Source organism: Mustela nivalis, assembly GCF_964662115.1.
Source record: "Mustela nivalis genome assembly, chromosome: 1".
Classification (NCBI taxonomy): Eukaryota; Metazoa; Chordata; class Mammalia; order Carnivora; family Mustelidae; genus Mustela; species Mustela nivalis.
The window spans coordinates 160434905-160447093 of NC_139020.1; the positions used below are offsets into that span (position 1 = coordinate 160434905).

Here is a 12189-nt window from a genome sequence, read left to right on the forward strand (position 1 = left end):
GGGGTGAGCAGGCACACTTGCTCCAGGCCATGGCAGTGGAGTATCAGGGGTCAGAGCATGGGTGCGGTGGGAAGGGTCGTCTGTTTCAGGCACAGTGCCTCTGCGTCTGGGGATAAGCCTCGGCTTTAGAGCTCTGCCCGAGGGAGAGGGACGGAGACTATGTGCTTTGGCCAGCTGGCCCAACCCTCCCCCTGGGCCCGCAGTCTCTGGGCCTGCAAAGATTCGAGGCTGGGATCATTATGCAAATCAAATTTCTCATCGCTCCAGAAATTAATTCAAGCAGTTAGAATTGTGGATCTGGGAGCCAGGAGATCGCAGTGATCTGAACAAAGGACACGGGGCCCAACCCCACGGCGGGCTATCAGCCAGAATGTAAAAGCAAAAGGATACTCACACAGCCAAGCCCATGATGCAGGGATCCAATCTAAGCAGGAAACATGAAACAAAGAAAAAAAGACAACAGTGATTGAAGAAATGCACCTGGGCCCAGAGAGAGCTAACAGGACTACATCCAAGTAGGTCAGCACCCCTCCTGTGGCTCCCACATCCTTTGTCCTCTGTCCAGACATGTCCCACGCAGTAGCTGGGGAGACCTTCTCGCTGCCAGAACCCTAAGGCAGCAATGAAGGCATTTCTGGGCCACCAAGGGACCACCGCAGGACTCTGGCTATTGGTTTCTTAAGAGCCACAGGCTCTTTTTTAAACAGAACCCAGAACCAATGGCTGTTACTCCCAATTAGCAGGAGCCACCCTACACCTGCAGTAATTCCCCCTAAGGCGCTGGGTTCCAAATGGCATCAGGGCTGCTGTCCAAAGCTGCAGCCAGTAAGGTGGGCCTGGGGTCACATGAAGTGGGGGTGGGTGGGAGTGGGGGAGCCAGGGATACTGGGTCACCACATACCGGCTTCTTCCCCACGATGAGCTTCTCCACTTTCTGCACCTGGGACACATGGTCCTCATTGGTCTTCAGCTCCCGCTTGCGAATGCGCTCGTAGATCCCGATCAGCATCTCCCGGGGAATGTCCTCACCATCGTCCACACCTGGATGGGAGAGCAGCCACCGGGGCCTAGGTGGCGGGGCACCCCTCTGCTTCGGGCCCCCAGGCTCACCCCTCATTTACCAGTTTCTAAACCCAATCAGAAGAGTGATCCCTTTCCCTAGTCCTCAGCAGAACGAAAGGCTCTCTGGACCCACAGTCTCTGAACATCTTCAGTCCTTTACAAAGTGTCTCAGAATCCTTCCACCAGGACCAAGCCAGCACAGTCAGGCTCCAAGGCTTTATGAATATCAGCTTGGTAACAGGCCTGGGCTCAAGTTCCTGCTTGGGTCCCAAGTTCCCGACAGGCCACGTGACCGAGTCCCTAAGCTGGGGGTCCTGTTTCAGGTAGGTCACCGAGAGCACTGGTGGCTTCCCAGAGATCTTGTGAGGAGGCCAGAGCAGCCCAGGTGTTTCCCAGAAAGTGTGAATTCCGTGCACCTGCTGCTAGCTGTCATCCCACGTCACATGGCACAGAAGCTGGAGGCCTGGCCTTGAACCTGAGTTGTTCCGACAACAGGCACATACCCTTTTCTGCTAAACCCTTAACAACTGCTGTGAGGAAAACAGCCCCACTCAGGAGAGAAACCCAAAACCACACCAGTCCTCAGACTGCAGGCTGGCAAAAATCCCGGGGTTTGGTATCTGACACTGTTGGTGAAGCTGTGGGAAGGGGCCTCACACACTGCCGGTGGGACGGGGCCCCTGCCCTGGACCACTTGCCACTGGCTATCACAGTTATAAACTCAAAACCCTCCGGGCCACTGATTGCATTTGGGGGGAATTTATCCCGTGGGACAGGCTCCACAAACAAGGTGACTCATTGGAGCATGGTTTCCAAATAGTGGAAGACTGAAATTCACCCATTTACCCGTTCACAGGAGACCGGTTAAGCCATCACCGCACAGGGGGGCAATGGAATATCACACACCTGCCAGGAAAATGAGCAAGGCCATAGGGAGCCGACATGGAAACATCCTCTGAGATTTGTTAAATGAGAAAAGCAAGGTGCCAAAGGGACGAGGGTAAAACCAGTCGTGCACGTTGGTACATGTGTGAGCAGGGAAGCTGCAGGCAGTACACCAGGGACTGAACAACCTGGGTGCACAGGGAGGGTGGGAGGGGCTCCGCCACAGACCTTTCCTACTTTTTTTTTTTTAAACAGACTATTTTTTTAGAACTGTTTTTTGTTTTGTGTGTGTTTTTAAAAGATTTTATTCATTAGTCACAGAGACAAAAGTACTCGTACAAGCAAGGGGAGGGGCAGAGGGAGAAGCGGGCTTCCTGCTGAGCAGGGAGCCGATATCCCAGGAGCCTGGGATCGTGATCTAAGCCTAAGGAGACACTTAGCTGACTGAACCACCCCGGTGTCTCTAGAACTGATTTTTAGAGCAGTTAAGTTCACAGCAAAATTGAGGGGAAAGCACAGGGACTTCCCTATAACTCCTGCCCTCCCAGCCACGGATCTTTTACATCTCCATAGTTTTGCCTTTTCTGGAATGTCACATAGCTGAAATCCTGTGGTATGGGGCCTTTTCAGACTGGTTTCTGTCCCTCAGTAATAGGACTTGAAGGTTCCTCCAGGTGTTCTCATGGCTGCATAGCTCTTTTCTTTAAAAAAAAATTTTTTTTTTTAATTTTTAAAGATTTATTTATCAGACAGAGAGAGAGAGATCACAAGTAAGCAGAGAGGCAGGCAGAGAGAGACAGGGAAGCAGGTTTCCTGCTGAGCAGAGAGCCCGATGCGGGGCTCAGTCCCAGGACCCTGAGATCATGACCTGAGCTGAAGGCAGAGGCTTAACCCACTGAACCACCCAGGCACCCCAGCTCATTTCTTTTTAGCACTGAATGATATTCCATTGTCTGGATGGACCACAGGTTATCTATCCGTTCACCTACCAGAGGACATCTTGGTTGCCTCCAAGTCTTGGCAGCTGTGAATAAAGCTGCTGTAAATATCCATGTGCAGGATTTTGTGTGGACATACGTTCTCAACTCCTTTGGGTAAATACCAAGGAACGTGAATGCCAGACTGCATTACTTTCTGTTTGCTTTTTTTTTCTATCTATGTGAGGATAATACCCATTCAAAAAATCAAGCTACAGAATTTAAAAACAAATATCAATAAAATAAAAGCATTGCTCATCTGGCTTCCATGCTGGTGAGCTCTTCCTCCCCCACCCATGTTCCAATTCCCAGAAGTGCTCCTGCTGCTGGACCTACTGGGTGACCTGGGGTGAGCAATTCCAGAGAGCAAACGTGTCCAGTGTATGTTGGGGCGGGGGAAGGCTTCCTCTACAAAGAACAAGCTGGATGTCTGCCCAGTTCAGAGTACCAGGTGGGCTTGGAGAGACCAGAGTCCTGCCCCCTCTGACATGCACCTGCTGTGTGATCTTGGGCGGATCCCCTCTCTCTCTGCCTCGGTTACCCTTCTGGAACATAAGGAAGATGCAACAGAACACTCCCAAGTTCCTGGCGGGAAAAGATGGGATTTGGTGGGAACAGCCTGGGCTTAAAAGACAGAACCAGCAGCTTGCTCTGTTGAGTAGGGGGGGATAACACCCCCCGCCCCCGCACAACCCCTGAGACTGCTGGGGATGGTCAGGTGCAAGGGCAGATATACACTGCAAAGCCACTGATATGAGGGCGGCTGTCTGGCAGTATCTGACCCAGGAACCCCATCTCTCCCCTGGCCTTCTTTCCTCTGGGCTAATCATTTCTGGCTCCCCTTGTTGTTCCCCATACAGGGAGGGGGTCCCAATTATGTGGGTGAGGTTTCCAGGCAGAAAAAAAAAAGGTCATAGTCCAGTCACCAGACCCTTACACCCCCCTGGGCTTGCCAACAGCATATAGCGTACAGCCTGTATCCTGCGTCCTGGGGCCACGTGGGACTCTGCGAAGACCAGGCTCAGGCTCAGCCCTGCGAGGAGTGAGGTCTAGGGACGATGTAGGAGAGCACATTGCTGCCTCATCAAAGCATCTGCTGGTTGAGCTCATGCGCTCTGGGGCTGACTTGACATTAAGTAAGTTCCCAGACTCCTTAGCTTCCTAGAAACTCTAGCTAAGACCTGAACTCCTTGGGGCCCAGGCTCCCCCTAGACCGAGCAGAGGGCCACACATCCTGAGTGCTCAGTGCAGGGAATGGCCATCGCCTGGGTGGTCTGCATGGAGCCCGGCCCCTGGGCTTCCCTGACGCCCCAGCTGGGAAAAAAGGGCAGACCTGTCCACTCTGGGTGGGCGTCCCCTTAGCCGGAGTGTTGCAGGGGTACCCACCACCAGGGGGCGCGCGAGGACAGTTCAAATCCCAGGAGGGTCCTCCTGTCCCAGGAGAAGGGGTGACAGAGCAGGGGGGCTTTGCAGGAAAAAAAAAAAGGACAAGAGAAGTACATTTAAATGGCTCAACAAGCTCACAAAGTTGGACTTGATTTAAACCAGCTTTTTCCTTTCTTAAAAACACGACACCCTCAGGGGTGCCTGAGAGCCTCAGACAGTTAATGACTGACTCTTGATTTTGGCTCAGGTCATGATCTCAAGGTCGTGAGACTGAGCCCCTGTCAGGTTCCATGCTAGGCGTGGAGCCTGGCTAAGATTCTCTCTCTCTTACTCTGCTCCTACCTCCCTCTTCCTCTCTAAAAAAAATGTATGTGCTTGTGCGTGTGTCTGTCTATACACATATTAACGTGTCTGTGTACCTGACACACTTTCTGAGGGGACCTCAGCCTGCTGCAGCTGCTGTTTTCCCAGGAGAGGGACACAGACCCTCCTCTTCCTTCCAGGGACTCCAGGCACATGAGGACATGCTATCAGCTAACACTGTGCCCCCTGGAAGACAGCTGTCTCCTTTTCAATGCCTTTCCTTCACAATGATACCAGGAAGGCCTCCCTTCCCTCTGCCTACTTTAGCACCTTAGCCTTGGGGCCTGGCCAGAAGCAGCTCTGGTGCTCTTGTCCACTGAGTTCATTTTTATAGTGACTACCTAAGTGCAGTGAAGAATATGGGCTTCCTGTTTATAGTGATGTTGGAAAGTTCCTCTAAAACACACACACACACATACGCTGAGGCAGGTCCGTTTCATGAGGAACATCAAGCGTAGGAGAGAGGGGCACAGCAGTGATGGGGACAGTGTGTGCCAACCCCTCTGCCTGGTCCTCGCCTGCCTGGGGCACCCAGCACCAGGGCTCCTGATTGTGGTCCTTCACATTCCCTGATCTGGCCTCTGGGGACTGTAGTGGGTCCTCCTGTGCTGGGTCAAGGTTTCTTAGGCTGGCCCCCTCCGTCCCAGCACCTCTATCTGTCAAACCCCTGTGCATCCTTCCGGAACAGGCTGAAAATGTCACTTTCTTCCCAAGTGAGGTTTGTGGCACCACGAGACCCAGTCAGTGCTCCCACTGTGTGTGTCACTGTTACAGTAGTCAGCCCTCTTAAGGGTCATTTGTGCTGTGTTTGTGGAACCAAGGCTCACCCTGGGTCCCCGTGGCAAAGACGGGGTACGTGGTAGCCCAGCCTCCCGCCCCCGGCTCTATGCTGTGCCTAGCTGGGCATGCAGAGGGCATTGGAGAGACAGCTGTATGCCGGAGCCCAGGGCCCAGGGCAGCTCACCTCGAAGGTTCTTGACGAAGTCCTCCAGCTTCATCTTTCGCTCAGGTTTGACGTTGGGGCTGTACATGTCTGTGTTGAGCAGGATGATGGCAAATGCCAGGATGAAAATGGTGTCTGGGTTCCGGAACTGCCGAACCACCCCGGGGTTGCAGATACAGTACCGCTGGCTGGAGGCCGGGAGAAGGAGCAGGATCAGGACCTCCTCAGTCAGGGCTGGACGTGGGTCTGCCCCTGCCTCAGGACAGCGCCGCTGCTGAATAGCTGAGGCTGGTCACTGTGCTAGGAGCCTCGGTTTGCCCATCTGGTCAATGGGGGTAACACCCGCTCCTCCTTACGATAGTTACATATACTTCAGCCATCTGTCCTGTACCTGGCGAAGGCTGCTGAGGGAGAGGACTGCAGCCCCCCATCTCCCTCGGAATTGGAAGCAGCCCAGAAGGTGAAAAAGTTCTGGTCAGTGGGATATGAGCAGGAGGCATGTGGGCATCTTTAAGGCTGTACATTAAAGGACAGAGCCCACTCTCTTCCCTGCCTGGAATGGGGGTGCAATGGTGTGTGCTGGACCTGCTATCTAGGACCTTGAGATGAGAGGAGCCTGGCTCAGGGAGGGGGTGGGTGAGGTGGGCAGACTGGAGAAGAGGAACCAGGGCATGTTATGACCAAGGCAGGAGCCATTGGAGCTCAGACCACCAGGATTCAATCCTGTCTTCTCCATTAATGCTGCCACCTCCAGGAAGTCCTCCTGGAAGGAAGTACCTGAAGGACCCCCTCCCAGGGCCCCAGGGTTGTCCTCCTGCTGTGTCCTCATTCCCTACCTTGGCCCCACCGCTGGTGATGAGCCCTGAGGGCTGGGTCAGTGGCTGACTCTGTCTCCCACACCCTGCTTGGGCATGAGGGATCCTGCCCAGTCACTGTGCACACAGTCCTGGGAAGAATGAGTATGGGGTGGTAGCCGACCTTGACTGTGGGCTCTCTCTCGTGCCAGGCACTGGGCTAAGTGTGCACCCACACCCAAAGTGGTTTAGTTCTTCCACTCTAAGTTAAGTGTTTTTTGTGATCCCCACTCTACAGGCAAGGACACGAGGCACAGAGAGATTAAGTAACCCGTGCAAAGTCACAGAGTAAGTAAGTAGCACAGTGGGTGCTAAGAGCCAGGCCAATCGGCTCTGCAGCTTGTGTTCTGAGTCACTGTGTGAGATGGGCTGCCCTTTGTGAATGGGCAGTGATGACACAGACTGACGAATGGGTGATGCTCGTGAGGACCTGGAGGGACACAGACTGTCCCAAAGTCTGGTTCTAGAGATAACCAACACAGGACCTGGCATACAGAAGGGGCTACTTACTACCTCATCCTCCAGGCAAGTTCAGGGCCATCTGCCTTGGGGACAGGGCTGGAGGGGGGATTTGGGCCCTAAGCCAAGGGCCTCAGAGCCCAGAACCTTCCCCTTTCTGACACCCTCCCATGCCCGCCCCGCCCTGCCCCCAACCTGAACGCCTCGATGAGCCGCTCCACCTTCTGAGCCTCCCCTTGGACCCGGATGTGTGCCTGGAACTTCCTGAGGGCTTCATCTAATTCCATGGCGGAGAAATCCATCTCATCCACCACGCAGCTGAAACGAGAGACCAAGGCCCCATGAGGGTCTGCTGCCTGTGCAGTCCCTGCCGGCCCTCCTGTTGGGGACAGAGCACCATGGGAGCCCATGCAGCGCAGGCCGTGAGCTGCCCAGAGCCAGGGGACCTGGCCGCCTCTTGTCCAGAAGGGCCCTCCACCTGGCTTCCTCCAATCACGGAACACTTCAGATTACAGCCCAAAGACCCCGCCCCACAGTGCTTCTGGGGGAGTCTACAGACCCCCGGAAACTATAGGAAAATGTTGCTGAAAATCTCTGTAATTTTTTTTTTTTTAAGATTTTACTTATTTATTTGACAGAGACAAAGATCACAAGTAGGCAGAGAGGCAGGAGGGGGCAGTGAGGGGGAAGCAGGCTCTCTGCTGAGCAGAGAGCCCGATGTGGGGCTCAATCCCCGGACCCTGAGATCATGACCTGAGCTGAAGGCAGAGGTTTAACCCACTGAGCCACCCAAGCACCCCTCTGTGAGTAATTTTCTACAGAGGGCCAAAGCCTGTGGTCTCTACTCAGGGCACAAATGGCTTGCAGCATGCACATCACACAGGGCCCAGAATGCTCGTCCCTGCTTGAGTCTTCTTGCACTGACTGTGAGGGATGCCAGCCATGTGCTCCCATCTCCTCCAGGAGAAGGCAGAGGCTGGCCGCTGGTCTGTCAGGCAGTGACCGTGCACTGAGCCCATCTCCCCATGCCAAAGGGCCTGGGGAGAGCTGCCTGGGTTTTGCCTGCTGTCTTTCAAGGGGCCTCTTGGAGGACCTGTGCCATACTCATCTGCCAACCTGCCAATGGGAGCAGATCCTACAGAATCGGCTGGTAACTGGGTTTTGTCTGGTTCCCCTCAACCTAGCCCTGTCCTCCCGAAGGCCGTGCTCTGTCCTCTGACCCAGATCCCTGGACAAAGAAGGTGGGGTCTGTCCCAGGGACCCACTCAACAGGCTGTGGTGTCCAGTGGATCTATGTTTAACAAAGCCGTGGCCACCCCTGGGGGCACTGTGGAGGCCTCGGCCGTGAGGGGCCTCATCCTTGCTGCCAGGGCCCTTGCTCTGCTGGGTCTGATGGGTTTAGACATAAACAGTAGTGCCCCCAACCTTCTCTGAGAGCTCCTGGCTCTGGAGGAGCCATCCTTCAAGGCTGCTGCTGAGCGGGTGGGGGAGGGCAGGGGCCACACAGGGAATAATTTGCTGACTAGCCTCTGAGCTGGACGCCTGGTGTGGAGGGTTGGGGGTGTGTGGGGGGATGAGGATTGCTGCTTCCTGAGGCTGCTGCTATTTTCTGATGGGGGAGAACAATGCACGGATTTCCTACGAACCAGCAGCTAGCTTGGGGGTTGGGGAGAGCCTGGGGGGAGCACAGGAATGGCTGCAGGGGGTGGGGGGCTGGCCCAAGACCATCTTAGGCCCAAGCCACTAAGGACCTCAGCTGTTTCCCCCTGAACTGCTTCCTGAGGCTGGTTTAAAAGGCAGGAGAGGAGGCACTAACTCTATGAACAAAGCAGCAGATCCCCCGCCCCCCCACCCAACCCCGGTTAAGGGCCAGAAAAGAAATGGCAAGTGGGGAGAAGGCAGCCCAGGTGGGCATGCCTGGCCACGGAAGGGCACAGACGCCATTCTGCTGGGTACTAGCTAGAGCAGCCGCCAAAGGCTGTGGCTCACTGCGTCCTGTGCGTCTGTGCACACGCTGGGTATACGTGTGACTGAATAGGTACGTGTGCCTAGAAGTCTACGCGTGTGGGGGTGGGGAGCACCCGGGCCAGCCCTTCCCTGAGCCCGGGGTTTCCTCACTTGCTTAAGAGGCCTCAGGCAGCTGCCCACCTCCTCCCAGGGGCGGCTGCAGACATGGGCACACAGGTGGCCGTGGCCGGGCTCTTCCTTACAGCGAGGACGCCCGGCCCCAGGAGGCCCACTGCCCACCCCCTTGGCTTTGTTCTCTGGATGATGCAAGGCACTGCCCTTGTTACTAATGTTTGCTGTCTACCCCGCTTTGATTCTGCTCCTGGTCTACATCTTGGTGTGTAGCTGCCTGATCAGAAATACCCTCAATGATAGGCCTGGAGATTCTCCCCCAGGGCCCGGAGCCCCACTATTCTGTCCTTTCCCACAGCTTTGACCCCTCCTCTGTGAAAGGGGCTTTAGCGAGACCCGACACACACACCTGTGTGTTTGAGGATGACGCAGGGCCAGAACACAGTATAAGCACAAGGGTCCAGCTACTGGGGGCCTTTCTACTTAGGGCAGTCTCAAGGAGGAATGGAGAGATTTGGGGTACATGTTCTCGAAACTGTCAGTGGTTTCCAGGGAGCAGGAAACCGGATTTTCTGCAGAGTTCCAAGTAGCTGGGAAGGTGGTGGCTGCCAGCCTTGGTTGGACTCTTACCTCTAGGTCTCCCAGCCGGGAGAGGCAGGAGAGAGACACAGGGGAGACAGGCACTGGGGTCCCTCTGGGCTCCTCACGTCGCACCCGGCCCCCGCCCAGCCCAAGGGCATGTCAGGATGGCTGGCAGTCAGGCTGGGAGAGTGAGCTCAGACCTCCAACCCTACTCTCCCACCCCAGCATGGTGGTGGCTCGGCCCTGCTGGAGAGGGATGGAGGGGTCAAAGGTGCACGTTGGGGGACCTGCAGGGTCGATGTGTAAGCTGTAGTGCCGGGGGGTGGATGCACGTGTGTACGCCTGGTAGGGGGTGACGTGCAAAACCACGTGGGGTGTCTGTGTGCATCTAGGAGCAAGGAAGAGCTAAGGGGTGGATTTAGGCCGTGTTCCAGCGGCGCAGGTCCGCACACCCGCCCCCACACCTCCTGGCCCCGGAACTCACTCGAGCACGTCCCGGTTGAACTGCTTCTGCCGGTTGCCCAGGAATTCGCCGATCATCTGTCTGCTGAGGCCCTTGCGCTGCAGCAGGAAGTGGGCGACCCCCACTGGTGTGTCGGGCACAAAGCCGCGCTCGATGAGGTACTGGACGCCCTTCTCAGGCTTCCTGGTGAGGGTGGGGTGAGAGACAGGCTCAGCCGTGGCTGCCCCGGCCCCTCCTGGCTGGCCCTCCTCCCTGGGGACTCTGGGTGCCCTGCCCTGGTCCGTGCAGAACTGTCCGACCCAGAACTGTGCAGACCCTGCACCAGGCGGAAGCTGGGACTGGGCCATGGGCCAGTGCGGGGCTGCTGGTACCGGGGCAGGGACCGTCCCACTGCCCCCCGTGTTCTGCACTGCCCCATACACCCCTTGGTGTAGAAGTCACTGCCCCGTGTTTCACTTGCAGGCAGATTGGAACCCCTTGCCCAGCACATCCTGGACGGCCCTCCGCCCCACCGATAGCAAACTACCTTTTCTGTAAGGACTTCCTGAGTTAACACAGTTAGGTGCCTGGAACCACACGTGCACGAAGCACCATGGAAGGTTCTCACAACTAGCCCCAGCTGAGAGGAGAGGAAGTGAAGTTGCAGCCTTGACCCTTCCCGAGCAAAGAGGGTTTCTGGGTCAGGCTGGGCTGGCCCGGCAGGGCTGAGGGAGTCCACCTGCACCCGCAGCCATGCGGCCTGGCTGGGCTGTGGTGGAGGGAGGCCCCCTCATGGGCTCAGCAAGGGCCCAGGCTGGCCCTTTCCTCCCTTTGGGCCTCTGTCCCCCTGCTGGTCTGTGGCATGGGCCAGGCTTGGCTGACCTCCTAGGATGGTGCGAGGGGGTGACCTCACACTCTTGGAAGGCAGATGTCCTCTGACAATCCCAGAGCCTCAGACGAGCCTGAGGAGCTATGGAACCCTGGCGGTGTACCCAGCACCCATTTGGGGGTGGCGAGGGGAGCTGGGCCCTCCCGCTGGGCCCGGCAGGTGGAGATCAGAGTTCTGATCTCCCGTAGCAGCCCAGCGGCAACAGTGGGTATCCACCTGTCCCCATAAACCACGTGGCTCCTGACTGACAGCAGCATCCAACACAGACTGTATTTCCACCTGCAAGCAAAAACAGGGCCCCTGCTGCAAGGTGACCTTGCTATTTTTAGCCCAGGATGACCACACACCCTAACATCACCTTCAGGCATTCGGCCGGGAGTGGCTGCTGGCCAGCTGGGCCCTGGCACGGCTCCCCACTCCTTCCACAGACCCCATTCCTCCCTAGGATTCTGGTGTAGCCAACCAGGAGCCTCTCCAGCTGCTTGGCTGCTCACGCTCCCTCACGGCCCTGCTCCACGCCAGCACCCACGGGGCCCCAGCCTGTGCCCATTTCCCTCTTCCTCATCTTCGAGGTCAGAGGTCACCCCGGCAAGCCCACCGACGTCTTTTCTTTAGCTTACACGACGTTAACAGTAGGGATTCTGGTGAGCACACAGAAATTGGGGTAGCTCAATCTAGAATCCAGATTTCCAGCTTCTCTTGAAAAATCAGGCCAGCTGGCACTCCCCGGCCTGTGCTCCTGTGTGGCCGTGACCAGAGTGCTGGGCTGGGCCACGCCACTCAGGCATCCCATGTTAGCCCCTTGCCTGGGGGCCCAGATCCAGTCCTGGCCTGCTTCCTTGGGGGCTGGCTGCTGTCCCCACTTGGCCCCCTCCCATGTTTATACACCAACGTCACACAGTATCTCAGACTTCAGGATCCGGGCTCCTCCGCCTGGGAGGAACAGAACACAGCAGAAGGAGAGTCTTACAAGGGGCCATGAGAATGCAGATTCTTCACAGATTAATTACCCAGACTACTTTCTTGTTAGGTACTGCTCAGGATGACAGCAGTGATGCAGGCTGGTCAGGAATACCCCACAACGGCAGGCTCTAATCCTTGGTCTAAAGGACAAAAGGACTGAATCAATGATAGCTGGAGAGGAGAGGGAGTTTCTGCAGGAAAATGAGACGCTTTCTCTGAGCAGGTGACACTGGGCGGTGACCTAAGTTCTTAGAGAGGTTTCTGGGTAGAGGCAACAGTGAACGAAAAGGCCCTGAGGTGACAAA

General features: G+C 56.2%; 1 protein-coding gene and 1 long non-coding RNA gene across 23 annotated transcripts in view; one reads left to right on the forward strand and one right to left on the reverse strand.

Moving 5' to 3' along the window:
• Positions 1 to 12189, forward strand: part of LOC309872844 — an 802828-nt gene that overhangs the window by 710764 nt on the left and 79875 nt on the right. The gene's annotated exons all lie outside the window — the stretch shown is intronic.
• Positions 1 to 12189, reverse strand: part of IQSEC1 (IQ motif and Sec7 domain ArfGEF 1) — a 371613-nt gene that overhangs the window by 17559 nt on the left and 341865 nt on the right. For all 22 annotated transcript variants that reach the window (XM_082747285.1, XM_082747295.1, XM_082747294.1 and 19 more), the window contains 5 exons: positions 10075 to 10236; positions 7125 to 7247; positions 5638 to 5804; positions 902 to 1041; positions 395 to 424 (listed from right to left, as the gene is read on the reverse strand). In XM_082747285.1, the coding sequence (XP_082603411.1) occupies positions 395 to 424; positions 902 to 1041; positions 5638 to 5804; positions 7125 to 7247; positions 10075 to 10236 (622 nt within the window). The remainder of the gene's footprint in view (positions 1 to 394; positions 425 to 901; positions 1042 to 5637; positions 5805 to 7124; positions 7248 to 10074; positions 10237 to 12189) is intronic.